Below are 22,710 nucleotides of genomic sequence, written 5' to 3'. Positions count from 1 at the left end.
TTCAGATTTTTTTTCCTGTCGTACGGGAATTTTCATGACTTTATTTACCTATTCAATTTCTACTTGCGACTATTAAGCGAAAAAGGTCATACGATCGGTCGTACGATAGTGGGATCGTGTGTACGGGCCATTAGGCCTCATCCACACTGGACGTTCTATTAGGCTCCATTCACACTAGTGCGTTTTTTGATGCATTTTGCATTTTGCAGAAATGCACGGGAATTTTTTAACATGGGTTCCTATGGAACATGTTCACATCAATGCCTTTTTGTTTCTCTGCATTTTTGGAAAGGGTCAGGGACTTTTTTTCATGCAAAATGCAGCGTTTTGCATGTAATAGAATTCAATGGACAAGCATCAAAAACGCAAGTGCACCGTTTTTGCAGCGTTTTTGATGCGTTTTTGCCATTTTTTGTTTTTTTTTTTTCAATTTTTTTTTTATTTTTTTTTTAGACTGTAAAAAAAAACAAAAAAAAAAACGCAAAACGCAAATCGCGGCAAAAACGCTGCAAAAACGCTGCTCAAAAACGTGGCAAGCATGAAAAAAAAACTTCCAAAAACGCTCAAAAGCAACATGCATAGGTGTGAATCGAGCCTTAGACCCCTTTCACACTGGAAGCATTTTTCAGGCGCTTTAGCGCTAAAAATAGCGCCTGCAAAAAGCCTCAGCTGCAATCCCAGTGTGAAAGCCCGAGTGCTTTCACACCGAGGCGCTGTGCTGGCAAGATGTTAAAAAAAGTCCTGCAAGCAGCTTCTTTGTAGCACTGTAGGAGCGGTGAATACACTGCTCCTAAAGCGCCCCTGCCCATTGAAATCAATGGGCAGCGCCACTTTGCATGCCGTTTTAACCCTTTAAAAGCGCCCCGTGAGCGGCTGAAAAGCGTTGCAAAAACGACGGTAAAGCGGCCGCTAAAAATAGCGCCGCTTTACCGCCAACACCCGGGCGCTGGCAGTGTGAAAGTGCCCTTAGGTCTGGTTCGCAAAATGCACTAAAAATGCATTAGATGTGAACCAGGTCTAAAAACGTAAGTAGCTGTAGACTGTAACAGAGTGGGCACATTTTATTTGTGCACACCTATCATGGACTTGCCTCTGTCCTATCCCCCGCCTCATCTTTTTGTATGGGTTAAGTGTGCTGGGCTAGTATTGTATTGGCCTAATTCTCTCCCCTTTATTAATTAGGATCCACCTGCAGCAGGTTAATTCTGCCCTAAGGTGATCAAGCGAGGTGTCTTCGGTATATAAGGCGGGGGGCCTTGGCTAATGGTCTGCCTTTTGGCTGGACGGTTTGAGCAGGAAGAGCAAACCACCTGTTGTGAGCACTTTATGTGGTTCGCCACCTTTGTATCAAGGGGGAGGGACTTTATTATAAATGGATAGTTATGTTTTGCTTGAGTCGTTATTGCTAAGAATTATTTGTTTAACATATGAGCATATAATGGATTTATTTGCTAAACGGTCTGAAGTTTTAAACCAATAAAAGTGACACGTCCAATTTACACCATTTTCTGTGTTTTCATTAGTATTAACATTGTATTTGGTATTTTTGGTTGGTTGTATTTGGTATGTTTTTCTTTTGGGTCATTTGTGCAGAGTGCAGTCCCATGAGTTTTTCAGCGTTTTTGCAGTAGTGTTTTTTTTAGCTGTGGCTTTTTTTTTTTTTTTTAACAAAATTATACTTCCACAAAGGCTTCTGGCTCATAAGCGCAGAATAGCCACATTTTCCATCTTTTTTTCAGAGTTGGAGCGTTTTTACAGCTGAAAAAAGCTTATGATTCAAAAATGCTGATAAACGCAGAATAGCTGCGTTTTTAAGCTTTTTTCAGAGTTAGAGCTTTTTTTACAGCTAAAAAACTCCTCTCAAAACTCGCTAGTTCTGGGGGTTTTTTTCAGCCAGAAAACTCCCCAGCCAAAAACTGCTGATAACAGCCTATGTGTGCACGGACACATAGGATAACATGCTGTGGAATTGACTGGCTGCAGAAAAAAATGTCTGAAGCCAAAAATAGCCGCTGTAAAAACGTCCAGTGTGCATGAGGCCTGAGCCTGGGGAGGAAAGTGCTAGATGATGCTGGATGTCCTTCAGTCAGGAAATGAGGAAGGCTTTATTTAGCATACTGCAGATTCTAATGTACACTGTGAACAGCTTACAGTGTGCAGTGAAATAAGTAAACAGTTTCAGTACCAGAGAAGTGTCTGTACCACTGTGCAAGGAGGAAGGTAACACTGGAGTTCATCTTTAACCACTTGCCAACCAACCACCGCAGTTTTACTGCGGCAGAATGGCACGTTATGTTACGTCGCTTCGCCCTGTGGCCACTAGCTGATGCGAGTGATCGGCAGGCGCAATGACCGCTGGGCTCCCGCGATTGCTCGTGACACAGCGAGAACCGAAAACTGTGTGTGTGAACACACAGATCCCGGTTCTCTGAGGGGAGAAGAGAGTGATCGTCTGTTCATACAAAGTATGGACAGCGATCTGTCATCTCCACTAGACAGTCCCATCCCCTCTTCAGTTAGAACATACACTAGGGAACACATTTAACCCCTTGATCGCCCCCTAGTGTTAACCCCTTCACTGCCAGTGACATTTTTACAGTAATCAGTGCATTTTTGTAGCACTGATTGCTGTATAAATGCCAATGGTCCCAAAAATGTGTGAAAAGTGTCCGATCTGTCCGCCATATTGTCACAGTCCCGATAAAAATCGCAGATCGCCACCATTACTAGTAAAAAAAAAATAATAAAAATGCCATAAATCTATCCCCTAGTTTGTAGACGCTATAACTTTTGCGCAAACCAATCAATATATATAAAATACAAAATCTGGCAGTGTACATAAAAACAAAAACAGAAAGTACATTAGCACATACTGTATGCTGGTATTAGCCATTCAAGACACCATGGTATCCTTAAAGTGGTTGTAAAGGCTGAAGGTTTTTTTTATCTTCATGCATTCTATGCATGAAGATAAAAAAACCTTCAGTGTGCAGCTCCCCCTAATACTTGCCTAAGCCCGATCTCGATCTAGCCATGTGCACATGACCGGAGGCTCTCCCAGGTCTCTCCCTCCTGATTGGCTGAGATTCAGGAGCCATTGGTTCCCACTGCTGTCAATCACAGCAAGTGAGACGGGAGTAGGGGGGCAGGGCTGAGATGTGTTCTCTGTTTCTTATGGATGCAGAGAGCCGGCTCAGGAGTGAGCACGCACGAGTGCCCCCACAGCAAGCAGCTTGCTATGGGGGGAATCCACAATGGGGAGAGGCCCAGAGTGCCAGTGGGTAACACAAGAAGAGGAAGATCGGGGCTGCTCTGTGCAAAGCCATTGCACAGAGCAGGTAAGTATGACATGTTTGTTGTTTTTTTTTTTTTTCTAAATAAAAATGTTTCCTTTGCAATCACTTTAATCCCACCTATCCACTCTACTTCTCAAAAAAAAAAAGAGGCCAACCCCCAATAGGGGACAGGGAGAGGACCAGAAATAGGCTTGAGGGTCACCATAATCAGGAAAGGGAGAAATAAAAATAGAAGACAAAGGCGGTGGAAATGAGGGGGAAAGGAGAGTAGGATGGCAAGAAGGGGGAAAGAGAAGGGGCGGAATAGAGTGAAAAGAAAAAGAGGCCATGAGGGGCATCACTGGGCCACAAGGGTAAATAGGCATAAAAGTGATTGTAAAGGATCGTTTTTTGTTTTTTTTAAATAACAAACATGTCATAATTACCTCCACTGTGCAGCTCGTTTTGAGCAGAGTGGCCCTGAACATCCTCTTCTGGGGTCCCCTGGCTGCTCTTGCGGCTCCTCCCCGTATCAGATAAGCCCCTAGGAGAAGCGCTCTCCCGAGAGGGTTACCTTGCGGGTGCGCTCCCGAGTCCAGCATTTGCGTCCACAGACATGAATGCCAGACTCGGCCCCACCCCCCGGCGCCCGCGTCATTGGATTTGATTGATAGCAGCGGGAGCCAATGGCTGCGCTGCTATCAATCTATCCAATCAAGAGCCAGGACCCCATTGAGAGAGGGACAGCGCGTCCCCGCCAAGGAGATAAAGGGGCTCAGGTCAGTAAAACGGGGGGCTAGGGGACCGGTGACTGCCAGGTGTTTTTTCACCTTAATGCATAGGATGGATGCATTAAAGTGGTTGTAAACCCTTACAGACCACTTTGACCTACAGGTAAGCCCTAGATTAAGGCTTACCTGTAGGTCCAAGAAATATCTCCTAAACCTACATGTGCTGGGCAGTGTGAAAGAGAGTGTAACAGACACTTCTGGCTTATACAACTGCAGCCAGCAACCCTGCTGGAAAGTCCTAGTCCAGTGTGAATAATGTGTCCGGGTTTCAGACAGTCTGAAACTCGGACGCATGATTCCAAACCCAAACTGTCCGGATGAATTCCGGACAGGTGACAACCCTACCCATAGTGGGACAATCCTGAGGGGTGTGACATGGTACCAGCGCGCAGCGAACCCCATCTCCACGATCAGGGGCACTGGCGAAAACCAGCTGGTGCTTAGGTACTGCGATATGAGCCCGCATCCCCTGCCGAGGGGTGAAGGTTACAACACGTGCCTTTAAAGCTTGCACAACAGTCTGTATAGTTAGCCAATAAATGTTATCACCCCAAATCCAAACATCTACTTTATCTATGGCTAGCATCATACAACACTGCTGCTGTGTATAACTTGTAAAGATAAATGGACAAAGGGGGCATCCATATTTGCTCATTACATGTGCAGGCTCTGCTTCCTGCTTAACAGTACTACATAATCTACTGCTCCTCTCTCTCAGTACAAAGGTGAAGATATGTCACCAGCACAACAAGGATTCTCCAAATGGATCCAAAACTTCATTCATTGGTCACGGCATATTAACCACTTCAATACCGGGCCTATTCCGGCACTCCTCTCCTCCATGTAAAAATCATATTTTTTTTTTTGCTAGAAAATTACTCAGAACCCCCAAACATTATACTTGTTTCTTTAGCAGACACCTAGGGAATAAAATGGCGGTCATTGCAACTTTTTATCTCGCACAGTATTTGCGCAATAATTTTTCAAACGCTTTTTTTTTTTTAAATTCATGAATTAAAAAATAACAAAACAGTAAAGTTAGGCCAATTTTTTTGTATAATGTGAAAGATGAAGTTACACCGAGTAAATAGATACCCAACATGTCACACTTTAAAATTGCGCATACTCATGGAATGGCACCAAACTTCAGTACTTAAAAAGCTCCATAGGCGACGCTTTAAAAATGTTTACAAGTTACTAGTTTAGAGTTACAGAGGAGGTCTAGTGCTAGAATTGTTGCTCTCGCTGTAACGCATGCGGCAATACCGTACATGCATGGTTTAAACTGTGTTTACATATGTGGGCGGGACTTACGTGTGTGTTCGCTTCTGAGCGCGAGCTACCGTTGACAGGGGCATTTTAAAAATTAATTTTTCATTTTTTTTTTACTTTATTTTTTTTTTTTTTTTTTACACTTTTTTTTTTACATTTAATTTATTTTGATCACTTTTATTCCTATTACAAGGAATGTAAACATCCCTTGTAATAGGAATCTATCATGACAGGTCCTCTTTATGAAGAGATGCAGGGTCAATAAGACCCCACATCACTCCTCCAGGCTGTAATACATGAGATCATAAAACAAAAATTCACCGATCTCATGCTGACAGCCACGATTTTTGTAGCTGCTGAATTTTATATAAGTGGAACTCCGCTTTAAGTGAATACAGTTTTTACTGATTCTGATCAAAAAACGTATTCCTTTTGAGAATCAACCCTAAAACTGTGTGGTTTGTGAACGTACATTAGTGTCCCTCTAAGGACGTCATCCCATGGAACTGCAAAGAATTCTGGTTCAAATAACCTATACCCTAATCCATTCGAGCCATTACCTGATCGATCAGCAACACAAGCCACACCCCTTTTGAGAAATGAAAAAATCCCCGATGACATACCTCCCAACATTTTGAGATGGGAATGAGGAACACCTACTAGCAAACGTATGTAGGCATAGGACACGCCCCCTGCCACACCCCCTTAAAGGAGAATTATCCAAAACAAAAGGTTAATTAAATCCACAAGTGCTTTTTTTTTTTTACCACTACTATTCCTTTATATTGGCTTTTAAAATTTGCAAATGCACCAATTTAGAATTTGGATGAAAAGTTTAGCACTGGGAAACACTTTTTGAAAGATAAAAAGTGCATTTTATATACAACTATATGGATCAGACCAAAATGAGGGACAAATGAGGGGGAACGAGGGACATTGCTCCAAATCAGGGACAGTCCCTCAAAATCAGGGACAGTCCCTCAAAATCAGGGACAGTCCCACGAAATCAGGAATAGTTGGGAGCTATGCCTGATCATACCCTCCTCCTCGCCCCACAGTAATGCCCTGTAAACACGGTCGGATTTTCCGATGGAAAATGTTCGATGGGAGCTTGTTATCGGAAATTCCGACTGTGTGTAGGCTCTATCGGACATTTTCCATCTGAGTTTCCGTCACACAAAATTTGAGATCTGGATCTCAAATTTTCCGACAACAAAATCAGTTGTCGTAAATTCCGATCGTGTGTACACAATTCCGACGCACAAAGTTCCACGCATGCTCGGAATCAAGCAGAAGAGCCGCACTAGCAATTGAACTTCATTTTTCTCGGCTCGTCGTACGTGTTGTACATCTCCACGTTTTTGAGGTTCGGAATTTTCGACAAGATTTGTGTGACCGTGTGTATGCAAGACAAGTTTGAGCCAACATCCGTCGAGAAAAAATCCATGGATTTTGTTGTCAGAATGTCCGATCGTGTGTACGCGGCATAACAACGCAGAACGTCCATATCTCGTTTCCTTCTAGCTTGCAGTGACATCATCAGCTTTGAATAATCCCAGCAATCAGTTCTATCCTTCGTTACGAAAGTATCTAAAATGTGAACTGTCTGTGTTGCCTCTTGTGAAACATCCAGGTTCTAATTATTATTCTCCAACTGTCAGGTTCCAGAGCAGGCCTATGTCTAACTGCTTGATGTTCAACATACATACATGCTTCAAAAAAAAAAACAAGGCCCTATTTAGCCATACCAAAGTATTATTCTTCCCGAGTCATGATTACGCCCGGTTTAGAAACGTACACAAACATCAGATGCATTTAAAACAGTAACAGCAGACACATCAGTTTAGTTGGGATTAGGCCTGGCGGTCGCCTTTCTGGGCCTAGACAATTTCTATATTACCTTTTTTTTGGTGTTCCTTCAGCTCCTTTGCAATGATTATCAGTGTTCTTCCTTGTCTTGCCTCGGTCTCTGTTCACAGGCGTCTGCTTCTTCTGTTTTGTCATCTGCTGGTATAAATATGCGAGCCGTAAGCCCTCCCATTCCACGCTTTCAGTTTCTATTCTCACATCTGACCTAGAGAATGGAAAGTACCAAGGTGGGAGGGAAAGCGAAAAAGGGAGAATAGAAACTGGATGTACGGGTACAGAAAATCAAGGAAATGGGGGGAAAAATACAATTGTCTTTTATCCTCATTTAGAGAAACTGGCCTTCTTTTTGAACTAAATCCTTCTCCCCTTTTTTTTTTTTTTTTACTGTTTAACCAAGGACCGAGCTTCTTTCTGAGATGTGTTGTTTACAAGTTGTTTACAGTTTTTTTTGCTAGAAAATTACTTAGAACCCCCAAACATTATACATTTTTTTTCTAACACCCTAGAGAATAAAATGGTGGTCGTTGCAATACTTTCTGTCACACCATATTTGCGCAGTGGTCTTACAAGCGCACTTTTTTGTAAAAAATACACTTTTTTAAATAAAAAAATAAGACACCAGTAAAGTTAGCCCAATTTTTTTTTATATTGTGAAAGATAATGTTACGCCGAGTAAATTGATACCCAACATGTCAGGATTCAAAATTGCACCCGCTCGTGGAATGGCGACAAACTTTTACCCTTATAAATCTCCATAGGCGACATTTAAAAAATTCTACAGGTTGCATGTTTTGAGTTACAGAGGAGGTCTAGGGCTAGAATTATTGCTCTCGCTCTACCGATCATGGTGATACCTCACATGTGTGGTTTGAACACTGTTTTCATATGTGGGCGCTACTCACGTATGCGTTCGCTTCTGCACGGGAGCTCGTCAGGACGCAGCGCGTTTACATTTTTTTTTTTTCTTATTTATTTTACCGTTTATTTTTTTACTTTTACACTGTTTTTTAAAAAAAAATTGTGTCACTTTTATTCCTATTACAAGGAATGTAAACATCCCGTGTAATAGAAAAAAAGCATGACAGGACTACTTAAATATGAGATCTGGGGTCAAAAAGACTTCAGATCTCATATTTACACTAAAATGCAATTAAAAAAAAATAATAATTTGCCCTGCAATGATATGGAGACGGGTGGTGGCCATCTTCCCCTCACTCGTCTCCATATCAGGCTAGGGAAAATATCCGATCACCTCCGCCGCTGCCGACGGCTCTGGTAAGCGGTGGAGGGCACCGGCGCGCGGCGGGAGGGGGGGGCCCTCTCCCGCCGCTGATAAAAGTGATCTCGCGGCGAATCCGCCACAGAGACCACTTTTATCTGAAAGCAGACCGCCCGCTGAAGAAGAGGATACCGGGGTTATGGCAGCTAGCTTCTGCCATAACAACAATATTCCACTTCATAGTACCGATTTATAACGACGGTGGAGGGTCCGGAAGTGATTAACCACTTCAGCCCGGAAAGGTTTTACCACTTCCTCACTGGGCCATTTTTATCAATACGGCACTAAGTCACTTTAACTAACAATTGGGCGGTCATGCGACATTGTACCCAAACAAAATTGATATCCTTTTTTCCCCACAAATAGAGCTTTCTTTTGGTGGTATTTGATTACCCCTGCGGTCTTTATTTTTTGCGTTATAAACAAAATAACGCGACAATTTTGGAAAAAAAAAATTTTTTTTTTACTTTCTGCTATACTATATATCCCCCCCCCCCCCCAAAAAAAAAAATCTAAAAAAACGAATTTATTTATCAGTTTAGGCCAATATGTATTCTTCTACATATTTTTGGTAAAAAAAAATCGCAATAAGCGTATATTGATTGGTTTGCGCAAAAGTTATTGCATTTACAAAATAGGGGATAGATTTAGGGACTTTGAATTTTTTTTTATTGTTTTTATTGGTAACGGCGGCGATCTGCAATTTTTAGCGGGACTGCGACATTGCGGCAGACAAATCTGACCCTAAGTGACACTTTTTGGGGACCAGTGACACCAATACAGTGATCAGTGCTAAAAAAAAATGCACTGATCACTGTATAAATGACACTGGCAAGGAAGGGGTTAACACCAGGGGCGATCAAAGGGTTAAATGTGTTCCCTGAGTGTGTTCTAACTGTGTAGGGCATGGGCTCACTGGGACAACACGGAGATCGCTGTTCCTAAATACTAGGAACAGCTGATCTCCATGTTCTCCCCTGTCAGAACAGGAATCCGCCTTGTTTACATAGGCAGATCCTGTTCTGCCTCTCTGTGGAGCGATCGTGGTTTGCCGACAGACATCGAGTCTGCAGGACCTGCGCGTGTGCCCCCCCCGGCCCAGAGTATCTCATGCACAAACCGATGTACGGGTACGTCATTTCGGACAGCCGGGTTGCCCTGCCGCAGTAAATGTGCAGTGGGCGGTCCGGAAGAGGTTAAATGACCCTCTTTTTGATCTATTGTATAGACTTCAACTAAAGCATTTGTGAGGTTTTTTTTTTCCTTTAAAATAACAAACATGTTATACCTACCTGAATCAAAAAATATTCTGAAAGGGCGCTGTCTATATACAATTAATGAAATGTGAATCAATATAACTCATATAATAAACACAATAAAAGTGCTTTGCTGCCAGAGCCGTTTTTGTGTTTATTGCACACAAGTTTAAAAAAATTATTTTCGGCCTGAAGATTACACAAAACCGCCAAACATTATATATTTTCTGAAGCCCGACACCCTAGAGAATAAAATAGTGCTAGTTCCAATTTTTTACGTCACACGTTATTACTGTAAATTTCTAGGGAAAGCAAAATGTAATTACATGCCCCAGTCAAACAGGTGCAGAGCCTTGGGTGTTGGTGGAGCCAGAACACTGTAACCCCCTCACAGTTACTCTTGTTGGGTGCAGGAACAGGCCCTGCTGGTAAATATTAGTTTAAAAATTGTAATTACATACCACAGGGGCAGAAAAATTGGGCCTTGGGAGTTGGTGGTGCCCTAAACCAAAAATGTTGTTGGAAGCTAGCATCATCAAGATTCAGGCATAGGAAAGGCAGCATAGGCATTCTTCAAGGGATCCCAGATCCATAGCAAACTCAGTCAGTTACATCAGCATCTATCTGGGGCTTGATAGCCGATGATCCAGGATTGATTTATTTCTTTTAAAAGTGAGCCCATCAACGGAGTCTGTGGACAGGCGCGCTCTTTGATCCGTTATAAACCCTCCAGCAGCACTGAATGTGCGTTCAGAAAGCACGCTGGATGCAGGACAGGCCAGTAGCTCGTTTGACTATTTAAGCAAGTTCTGGCCAGTGGTCCATCCTCAAGACCCAGTAACCCAGTGGATGCTCAGTTGGAAAGGTCTCCTTTCACAAAGCCTTGTATCGGCTTTACCTCACTCCTGTCTGACAGACGCGAGTAGAGGAGAGCCGATCGGCGGCTCTCCTGACGGGGGGGTCTGCGCTGATTGATTATCAGCCCCCCCACGGATGCCCACACTGGACCGCCAGGGATGCCCACAATGGATGGCTACCAGGTATCTGCCACCCTGGACCACCAGGGATGACAGTGCCCAGACAGATGCTAATCCGTGCCCATCAGCAATGCCTGCCAGTGCCATCAGTGATGTCTATCAGTGTCCATCAGTGCTGCCTATCAGTGCCGCCTTATCAGTGCCCATCAGTGAAGGAGAAAACTCACTTATTTAGAAAATTTTATAACAGAAACATAGAAAAACTTTTTTTTTTTTTTGGTCTATTTTTATTTGTTTAGCAATGAAAAAAAAAAAAAGCAGAGGTGATCAAATACCACCAAAAGAAAGCTCTGTTTGTGGGAACAAAATTATAACAATTTTGTTTGGGTACAGTGTAGCTTGACCGTGCAATTGTCATTTAAAAAGTGACAGCGCTGAAAGCTGAAAAATTGGCCTGGGCAGGAAGGAGGGGGGGTTAAAGCAGGATTCCGGCCAGCGAATGTTTTTTTTAAAGTCAGCAGCTACAAACACTGTAGCTGCTGACTTTAAATAAGCACACTTACCTGTCCTGGGTGCCCGCGATGGCTGCCCGAGGCCGACCCATCCCTCGGCTCTCGGGTCCCGGCACCGCCATCTTAACTAAGGGAAACAGGCAGTGGAGCCTTGCGGCTTCACTGCCAGTCTCCTACTGCGCACACACGAGCGGCGCTCTGTGAATGGCCCCATGGTTTTCTGGGAACACACACAGTTCCCAGAAGGCAACGGGGCCGCTCACCGAGGAACAGGACATGCCGCGGAATAGGAAGAGGCAGATTAGGAAGACTGCCTAGCAACAAGGGTTCAGGTGAGTTTAAAAATGTTTTTTTTTTCAAATGTTTTTTTTTTTTTTTTTTTAGGATTTTTGGTGCAATTTTTTTTTTCAGCGTGGCCCTCCACTTTAAAGCAAAACTTCAGCTTAACATCACAGCACTTTACTTATAAAAGCTTAAGTTATATATACTTTTTTCCAAAGTTCTTCTGCCCAGTCTGGTGTCATCGTTGGTCTTTCTTTTGCTCTTGGGGCTGTAGGCAGTCCCTGACTCACAGAACAGTGCTAGTATAAACACATGTGAGCACAGTACAGTGCAGTTGTACTTTGAGGGTCAGTATACACCACATGCAGTCCAGTGTGTTTTTATTTTTTCCTGTATAAAAAAAAATGCATGGAAAGTAGGTTATATGGTTTCCAATGGCATAGTTCACATCAGTGGGGTCAGTTCCAGGGCTTTCCAGTTCCAGAAAAAAAACATGCTGCATTTTTCCTGCATTGGACTGTACTGGAATGTTATAAAACACATTAAAAACGCACCGGAATGCACTGCAACGCATCAAAAACACACCGGGCCCTAGTACAGTGGAAAAAAAAAACAGGAGAAAAGAAGAAAATCTGGAATGCATCCGAAAGGCATAAAAAATGCACTGGAACGCGCCAAAAACACAGAAATGCATCCTGGAATGGATCTGGAGTGCGTTTTTGTGGTGTAAACTGGCCCTGAAGGCCGGCATGATGACTTACCCCCAGAGAATAGACCCCTGACTGCCAACGCACAGGGAAAGTGGGTTGAATGACCTCCTGCGGCAGAAGAGGACTTTCTGCAGATAGGGTGGACAGACAGCATCGGATTTAAGTGAAGTAGCGCTGCAAAAAGCTGCATTTATATTATTTTTCTTTAATTGGGCTATCTTTTAACTGGCATTCGATTGGGATGCGCATTGGGAGTATTTTTGGTATGTCTTTGTTTCTGTTGAAAGGAACTCTGTACTGTCTCTCTCTCTTCTTACTGCTTTCAGAGAGGAATTGTTTTTTGTCCTCCTAAGGTTGCAGACATTCCAGAGAACCTAGAGTCTGACTGAGACTGTGGGAAAAAACATATTTGCTGCTGCTCAGGGTGGGGCAGAGGTGCCTGCAGGCAACTGTTTCCATAGACGAATCTGTCGTCAACACACTGGCAACCTTTTTGTGCTAGAATTGACTATCCCTAGTGGCCATGTGTGGTATATGTGGCCCTAAAATGGTTGCTTTGCTAGACAAAGATCCGTGTTGAGATAATACTGCAACACATTGCACTACAATGTATAATATTTGTTGTGGCGTGTTGCACTGCAAAAATGAAACAAGCACTAAATGTTTGTGCATTGAGGTGTGTTATAGCCCATTCATATTAAATAGGCAGTTTAACAGTGCTGCAATACATACTTTCACGTTGAGAGCAAGGGTACCCTTCCCATACTTGCACTCCCTCACAGCCTATTACTCTGCAGCCAGCCCTGAGATTGGTTGAGTCAGTGACCTGGGGGTGGAATAATCTCACTTCATTTAACAGTGCTTGGGTCTAATTATTGGCTCCTAGGTACCAGCACTGTCACATTGGAGCAGGTCAAATGCTCCTCCATATCTAGAAGTGCTGGATAGTGTCACTATCTGTGGAGGAGCAAGGAACAGTGAGGGAGTACAGGTAGGTTTACGCAGATCAGCCATAACATAATGACCACTGGCAGTACCAAAAATGGTCCAAGGAAGAAAAACTGGAGATCTTGAGACAGGATCACGGGTGGCCAAGGCTCGTTGATGCATGTAGAGAGAGATGGCTGGCCCGTGTAGTCCAATCCAATAGAAGAGCTATTGTAGCTCAAATTGCGCAAAAGTTAATGCTGTTTCTGATAGACCGGTATCAAAACACACAATGCATCACCGCTTGTTGCATATGAGGCTACATTGACGCAGACCGATCAGGGTGCCCATGCTGACCCATGTCTACAGCCCAAAGTCCCTACAATGAACATACAAACTGGACCACGGAGCAATGGAAGGTGGCCTGGTCTGATAAAACATGTTTTTGCTTTTACATCTGGTGGATGGCTGGGTATGTGTGTGTCGCTCACTGTGGGGGAGAAGAGATAGCACCAGAATGCACTATGGGAAGAAGGCAAGCTGGCCGATTCGGCGTGATGTCTAGTGGAGTCCATGCCTCAATAGTAGGGATCGACCGATATCGTTTTTATGGTGCCGATACAATACCGATATTTCTGCCACCTTTCCTGCCGATAATATTTGCCAATATTTTGAACATTTAAACTTTTCAAAAATAACACCAATTTTTTGCACAAATCTGGTATAAACTGAACATGTTAATGTTTATTAAAATTAGGGGCTCATTCTTCACATGAAAACTGATGGGAGAAAAACACACAGATTTCAAAACTGACATCTCTGTCTGCAGTGCACCATGGTGTGATGAATGAGGTCTAAACAACTGGGAAAAATAAAGTGCTTGAAAAACAATAACTTCTTAAATGACTTACAGAGACACCCATTCTAAGGCTTCAAAGAGAACTAAAAAGAATAATAAACTGACGAGCGGGACAACCTTGTGGACCATACCTCTACCTTTCAACCCTTTTTCTTCTTTCTCTTTCCTTTTCTCCACCTTACGATTAAAGCTCATTATCAGAATTTATTTGACCTATATACACTCTACTTGTAAACAATATGTATAATAGGTATAAATCATTTAAATACCTACAAAAGTAACTAAGGAAATGATATATATCTTTAATTTAGGTTTACGTGAACCCAATGTTTAATATTTGAAATTTCATGATATTTACCTATATAAACCCTACTGTAAAACAATGAGCTTACTTTATAGATCCTTGTAAACTTACTTTATGTATCTTTATAACATTGTATACTCAATAAACTTCTTTTGACAAGGAAAAACAATAACTTCTTAAATCTCTTCCCAAGACATAGAACGTATAATGCCCTGTACACACGATCGCACATTCCGACAACCAAATCCATCAGATTTTTTCCGACGGATGTTGGCTCAAAGTTGTCTTGTATACACACGGTCCCACAAAGTTGGTCGGAAATTCCGAACGTCAAGAACGCGGTGACGTACAACACGTTACGACGCGCCGAGAAAAATGAAGTTCAATAGCCAGTGCTGCTCTTCTGCTTGATTCCGAGCATACGTGGCACTTTGTGTGTCGGAATTGTCTACACACGATCGGAATTTACGTGAACGGATTTGGTTGTTGGAAAATTTTAGAGCCAGCTCTCAAACTTTGTGTGACGGAAATTCCGATGGAAAAAGTCCGATGGAGCCCACACACGGTCGGAATTTCCGATCGCCCATTTTCCGTCGGAAAGTTCAGTCGTGTGTACAGGGCATAACTGTTACTAGTGCATTGCACTGCACTGATTCAATTTAAATCACTACTGCAGTGCAAAAAGCTAGACAGTGGACAGGACACACTGATGTTACACTTTCTTCAATACTCCCAGTTAAGTAGAACAATATTATAGTGCAAAAAGCATAACATTTCAGCATGTTCACCTGTTAAACGGTTTAAGTTTTTTTCATAAATTTTTGCCACTTCACTGAAAACACACTCACTTGGTACAGATGAAGGAGGAGCAGGGAGGTATCTTCTAGCATGAGAAGCAAGTCTTTTGTAGCGTGACTCATTTTCTTTCCACTACTGAAGAGGATCACCACTTCTTCTGTCAATTACTGGTTCCTTCAAATAGAGATAAAGTTCATCATCCAGGCTGATTGTGCCACCCCAACGGGGCATAGAATTTATATAGATTGTTCCTTAAAGCGGTTGTATACCCGCTGTCATTTTTTTTTTTTTTTTACACCTGCAAGGGAAAAGGCATAATGAGCTAGTATGCACCGCATACTAGCTCATTATGAGATACTTACCTTAGAACGAGGCGCCGGCATCTCACCTGGTCCACGCCGAGGGAGCCGACATCTCCCCTCGGCGTGTCTTCCGGGTATCGCGGCTCTGGCGCATGCGCGCGGGAGACTTCTGCCCGGCAAGCTCCGGAGTTTGCCGGGCTGTCAGCCGAGGGTCCCCTGTGCGCATGCGCCACTGCAGTCAGCGGCTCTTTGCGAGGGGAATATCTTCTAAGCCTTACAGGTTTAGGAGATATTTTTTTTACCTACAGGTAAGCCTTATTATAGGCTTACCTGTAGGTAAAAGTTACAAATAAAGGTATACAACAGCTTTAACCATTTTCTATGGACGTTTATATTTAATTCACATGCTGCTATCTAGTGACCTTTTGTGGTAATTCACTTGTTTTCTTATGTTCTGTTTCCCTTATGTTATGACACACTTCCTTTGTATGTAATGCTCCACCCTTCTTCCTGAGATTGTAAACTTCCTGTGTCATGGATGCAGCTAACAAGCCACATGTAGCAGGGCACATGTATTCTGCATAGTAAGCTACAGACAATATCATCTTTTGACCGCAAAAATACTACAACCTATTCATCTGTTTGTATCCTGTCATCTGATGTAACCCGATGTTCTGAATGAAAGCACCTTTGTGGATGGAATCAGTATTTGGTGAGTTCAAACTATCTGAAGATTGTCCTCAGTGATATAAGTGTATATCTTATACAGGCCAGGCATAGAGGTCAGAATAGTCAAAAGATGTATAGAATTCTCACGGCCTGCTGTGTATATGTGTGCGCCTGATCTCCAATCAAGCTCAGTGCCATCCGCCATCTTGTGAAGCACATGGTTGCACGAGTTTACTGCACCTTATGTGAATGTTAAAAACTGTTTCTCTACATTGAACTGTGTTACCCCATCTGTCTAAGTTGCTGTTCGTCTTCTTAACCACTAAGCCATCGCCCTCCCAAGCCACTAGGGGGCACGCGTGCCCGCTGCGTCGCTCGGGACCCGGTGCGCGTGCCTGGCGGCCGCGATGTCCGCCGGGCACCTGCGATTACCGGGTAACAGAGCAGGACCGTGGATCTGTGCATGTAAACACAGATCCATGTCCTGTCAGAGAGGAGAGGAGACCGATGGCTTGTCCCTTGTACATAGGGACACCGATCGGTCACCTCCCCCAGTCAGTCCCCTCCCCCCACAGTTAGAATCACCTCCTTAGGTCATACATTAACCCCTCGAGCGCCCCCTAGTGGTTAAGCCGTGCCAGTCACATTTACACAGTAATCAATGCAATTTTATAGCATTGATCGCTGTATAAATGTGAATGGTCCCAAAAATGTGTCAAAAGTGTCCGATATGTCCGCCACAATATCGCAGTCACAATAAAAATCGCAGATCGCCGCCATTACTAGTAAAAAATAAATAAATAAATAGAAATGCTATAAATCTATCACCTATTTTGTAGACGCTATAACTTTTGCACAAACCAATCAATATACGCTTATCGCAATTTTTTTTACCAAAAATATGTAGAAGAATATATATCGGCCTAAACTGAGGAAAAAATTTGTTAAAAAAAAAAAAAATTGGATATTTATTATAGCAAAAAGTAAAAAATATTGTGTGTTTTCAAAATTCGCTCTTCTTTTGTTTGTAGCGCAATAAATAAAAACCGCAGAGGTGATCAAATACCACCAAAAGAAAGCTCTATTTGTGGGGAAAAAATGATAAAAATTTCATTAGGGTGCAGTGTAACATGACCGCGCAATTGTCATTCAAAGTGCGACAGCGCTGAAAACTGAAAAATGGCCTGGGCAGGAAGGGGGTGAAAGTGCCCTGTATTGAGGTGGTTAAAGAGACAGTACCATTTCTTGTGAAAACGTGAAAGATGTCTAGACAAGACTCTGAGCACCCTTTTGTGGCTGAACCAACGCACATTCATCATGCCTCTGAACCTGCAGATGTACAGGGAGCAGATTCTACAGATGTTTCCGAACCGAGTGTAAGACCCAAACGTACAATAAAACCTACACAGAAACTCAAAGAAAACTATGAAGACACTAGAGATGAGTTCTCCAGCAATCTGTCAGACTTATGGGACAGAACCTCACACTGCATGTCAGTTTTGTCACACTTTAATGATCAACCAGCTAAACTAAGAAACTCTATAGATCGATTATCTGCCACGTACGAACGCTACCAGTGGCTGTTTGCAAAATACACAGCTTTCTTGCAGGACTGTAATATAGAGGACTCTTCAGCAGAACTGACCAGGTTTGATGCACTAAACCAACAAAGGGATCTCTTAGTGCAAAATGCCCAGTGTAAGGCAGAACTCCGCATTGCTCAACTCCAGGAGACCAGATCTCACAGATCCACATCAACCACATCAACATGTTCTTCTAGATCCTCTCGCTCCAGAAGTACAACATTAGCGATAAGATAATAGAGGCCTGTGCTGATGCAGAATCAAAAAAAATGCAAAGCTCCTTTACCAGAAGGGAAGCAGAAATAGAAACACAAAGGGCAAAAGTGCAAAGCTCCTTTATCAGAGGAATAGAAATACAACAAGCAGAGGCAGATTGGGCAGATTTTTGACACTTGGCTTGGTCCAGCTCAACTTTGCTCACACAAAAAGCTTTGCCACTGGCAATGCTCAATTCCTATTCTCCTGCCTGCCACTGAGCAGTGGCGGCCCACCCATCGGGGGCGCATGGGCGCTGCTCCCCCAATCTGTAAAAAACAAAGAGTGTCCGGGCACCGGACACACGGTGGTCTATGGGAAGCTTCCCAGCTTGCAATCAGCTGATTGCAAGCTGGGAAACCGATTTGCCCACATTTAGGGCATGTGCAGGGCACAAACGATGCGCCCGCACACTCCTACTCTACACTGATTTGTCTCTGTCCTCCCTTCCTGCATTTTAATTGGCGGGGATCGGAGGACGGTGGGCGGTGCTTTCTTCAGAACACCCGCGTCACTTCCGGTTTCCCGGCTTACTGCAGTGTGAAATGGACACAAATAGACAACTGAGACTGCCAGCGTAGCATCATAGGCAGAGGTAAGCCGCTATGCAGGGCAGTAACTAGGCATGGACGGATGAGGCTGTGTGGAATGTGATATAGAAAGTGATACACAAGGCCCGTGTCTAGAGCCTGATATCAAACACACTGGCTTCAAACCTTTATCTATATTCAATCCAGCCAATTCCAAGGGTCCATATATTGAAACATTCTATCAAGCTGTTTATAAAGATTTTATTGAACTGTGTGATGCCCCACAACCAAGAGTTTTAGTAATTTAAGCTGGGCGGAACAACAAGCTCTTAAAGATCTAACCACAAATGGTAATATCATCGTTAAACAGGCTGATAAAGGAGGGAGTCTGGTGGTTCAAGATAGATCAGATTACCTCCGAGAAGCATATCGACTATTATCAGACATTGACACCTATTTAAGACTCCCCTCTGATCCGTATCCCAACTTTCAACGTGAATTGGTTAACCTTGTAGAGACAGCTCATAGGGATGGTGTACTTAATGTTATCATCTCCCCAAGGTGCACAAACATTTGGTCGATCCTCCAGGTAGACCTATAGTTGCCAGCACAAATAGCTTCACCAGCGGGCTGTCAGCCTATATAGATCATCTACTACAACCCATAGTGTGCCAACTGACATCATACATCAGAGATTCTAGTCATGTCATTGATATTTTGAAAGAATACTCCTGGCAAGATGAATACATGTGGGCATCACTAGATGTTGCTTCACTGTATACATCAATACCCCACGATGTGGGTTTTGCTGCTGTTCAGTACTTTTTGGGTAGAAATGGTGATATGAACTCCAGGCAAGCTGATTTTTTGCTTACAGCATAGATTTCTGTTTGTGCCATAATTATTTCACGTTCCTAGACCAATTTTATCTTCAAAAGAGGGGCACAGCCATGGGGGCCAGCTTTGCTCCTGCATATGCGAATCTAACCATGGGGTATTGGAGGAAAAACACATATGGGCCGACAATCCGTTTTCCCAATACATAATCTTTTTTGGCCGTTATATTGACGATGTTCTACTAATTTGGAGCGGTGGTCCAGAACTTTTTTTCACCTTTGTAGCCTATTGCAATGACAATCCATTTGGATTGTCTTGTACACATGAGATCAACCAGAATGAATTGGTGTTTCTTGATCTGGTTTTATCTCACAATAAATATACCACCATCACCAGCAATCACAATAAGCCCACATCTGGTAATTCTTATCTCCGCTATAACAGTTGCCATCATCCCATGTGGAATAACAACATTCCCAAGGGTCAATTTCATAGATTACGGAGAAACTGTACAAAAACAGACAATTACATGGTGGACTCATGCAAAAAAAGTTAGAGGAGAAAGGATATCCAAAGGATCTAGTGATGGATGCCTTTCACCAGAACATAATCCAATTGCCTAAATATCAAAATACAAATGATAGGCCCTCTACAGTAAGATTTGTATCAACATTTAATAGCAAATATAGGACCATCACTAAAATAATACACAAACATTACGATATTCTGAAACTCGATCATGTTCTAGCTCCCACACTTCCATCTAGGCCACAAGTCACATATAGACGGTCACGCACGGTAAAGAACATCATTGCCCCCAGTAACAAAACCTAATAATGGATTCTTTCTTGACATTAAAACCTTTTTTGACAATAGGACTGGGATATTTCAGTGTCGCAAGAGAGGCTGTCTCATCTGCCAATCAGTTCCCCATGGTCGTTCAGAAATAACCACCAATAGAGGCAAATCTTTTTAGATAAAACGATTCATCACGTGCTCTACGGAATTTGTTATATATGTCTTACGTTGCTCATTATATATTGGTCGCACGATACTTACTCTGCGAACCAGAATAGGTGAACATCGTAGACTAGCCAAGAAGGGGTGCATTAAACACATTTCCGCCAAGTACACAACAAAGATTTTAGACATATGGAAGTACTTGCAATTGAGGCCATTTCTAGGGGGACCCTAACTGAAAATGAGAGGTTCTCCCTTCTATGTAGGAGGGAAACTTTTTGGATATATTTATTAGGTTCCGTTTCGCCTGAGGGCCTCAATGAGGAAATTGATGTCCTCAGTGTTATCCAATAACAAATAGGTTGGGGCTGCCACTATATTGTTATTAAGTGTTCTTGCATAGCAAGACCACTTACTGTTATCTCACATATATATTATTCTTATTATAGCCAAATTTACCACCCTAACTCCTCCCACAGCTTATACACTACATAGACAGTAATATACCGAAACGTGCGGATTGTTCCCAATTGGTGTGCTATTACTTTGTGGAACGTTTCGCCGAATGGTTCACAAAATATCGTCGTTTTTGCAGTGAAATTGGTCCCATAGGAATGAATGGCGAAATGTTCAAAACTAGAGTGGGAGGTGACAAAAGCTGACCACCCCATGATCAGCCAAAACATTATGACCACCCCATGATCAGCCAAAACACTGAGACCCCCCCATGATCAGCCAAAACATTATGACCCCCCCCCCCATGATCAGCCAAAACATTATGACCACCCCATGATCAGCCAAAACTTTATGACCCCCCATGATCAGCCAAATAATTTATGACCACCCCATTATCAGCCAAAACATTATGACCACAACATGATCAGCCAAAATATTATGACCACCCCATGATCAGCCAAAACATTATGACCAACCCATGAAAAAAAAATAATTAAAAAAAAATCATTTTTGAAAGAAAAAAAAATCATTTTTGAAGAAAAAAAATATTTAAAAAAAAAAAAATAATTTTTGAAAAAAATGTTCAGCTTTCAGCTAATGATGGGGCTTCTTCAACTTTTTTACTACTATTTATACTTTTTAAAATATTAAGCTTTTTAACACTTTTCACAGTTACTCCAGCCATTCCAACCACACAACAGTTACTCAAGCCACTCTACCCAGTTACTCCGCCCTCTCCAGTTGTAGAGGCAAGAACACTTCACACAATTTCACCAGAAATTGTAGCTTTTCTAGTTTCACATATATATTATTATTCTTATAGCCAAATTTACCACTCTAACTCCTCCCACAGCTTTTACACTACATAGACAGTAATATACCGAAACGTATTTGTTCCCAATTGGTGTGCTATTACTTTGTGGAACATTTCGCCAAATGGTTCACGAAATATCGTTGTTTTTGCGGCGAAATTGGTCCCATAGGAATGAATGGCGAAATGTTCAAAACTAGAATGGGAGGTGACAAAAGCTGACAACCCCATGATCAGCTAAAACATTATGACCACCCCATAATCAGCCAAAACATTATGACCACCCCATGATCAGCCAAAACATTATGACCACCCCATGATCAGCCAAAACATGACCCACCCATGATCAGCCAAAACATTATGATCAGCCAAAACATTATGACCACCCCATGATCAGCCAAATAATTTATGATCACCCCATTATCAGCCAAAACATTATGACCACAACATGATCAGCCAAAACATGACCACCCCATGAAAAAAAAAATTAGAATTTTTGAAGAAAAAAAAACATTTTTGAAAAAAAAAAACATTTTTTGAAAAAAAAAAACATTTTTTGAAAAAAAAATCATTTTTGAAAAAAAATCATTTTTGAAAAAAAAAAAATATTTTTGAAAAAAAATGTTCAGCTCTTTCAGCTAATGATGGGGCTTCTTCAACTTTTTTACTACTATTTATACTTTTTAAAATATTAAGCTTTTTAACACTTTTCACAGTTACTCCAACCACACAACAGTTACTCAAGCCACTCCACCCAGTTACTCCGCCCACTCCAGTTGTAGAGGCAAGAACACCACACAATGTCCCCAGAAATTGTAGCTTTTCTAGTTATTTCTTATCATCCATCTCTCATGTCTTTTATTGATCTCGTGTTGATGGCCCATGTTCCCCCACCTCTCCTCCCCACACCCACACCATTTTGATTGTTTTTATCGATTTTCATCGATTTTATCTTTAACATTTATTTACATTAATTTTAATCTATCAAAACACACATTCTCAACCTTAGGAATTCTTATCCACATGCGATTTCTTTAGCATATCGCATGATTGCCACACAGCAATTTAAATATTATTACCATTTCCATTATTTATAATATTATTTACTATTTAATATTAATATTATTTCCTTTTTTTATCATTTGTCATTTTTTATCTTTTATCTCATTTTTCTATTTTAATTAAATTTATTTATT

General features: G+C 42.1%; 1 protein-coding gene across 1 annotated transcript in view; it reads right to left on the bottom strand.

The window, feature by feature from the left end:
- Positions 1–7,431, bottom strand: part of ZNFX1 (zinc finger NFX1-type containing 1) — a 63,089-nt gene extending 55,658 nt beyond the window's left edge. Inside the window, exon 1 of the mRNA XM_073606304.1 lies at positions 7,240–7,431. Coding sequence (XP_073462405.1) covers positions 7,240–7,342 — 103 coding nt within the window. The 5' untranslated portion in view covers positions 7,343–7,431. The remainder of the gene's footprint in view (positions 1–7,239) is intronic.
- Between the last annotated feature and the right edge of the window lie 15,279 nt (positions 7,432–22,710).

The sequence above is a fragment of the Aquarana catesbeiana genome, linkage group LG12, assembly GCF_042186555.1.
Source record: "Aquarana catesbeiana isolate 2022-GZ linkage group LG12, ASM4218655v1, whole genome shotgun sequence".
Taxonomy (NCBI): Eukaryota; Metazoa; Chordata; class Amphibia; order Anura; family Ranidae; genus Aquarana; species Aquarana catesbeiana.
This window is presented reverse-complemented; position numbering and strand designations above follow the sequence as displayed.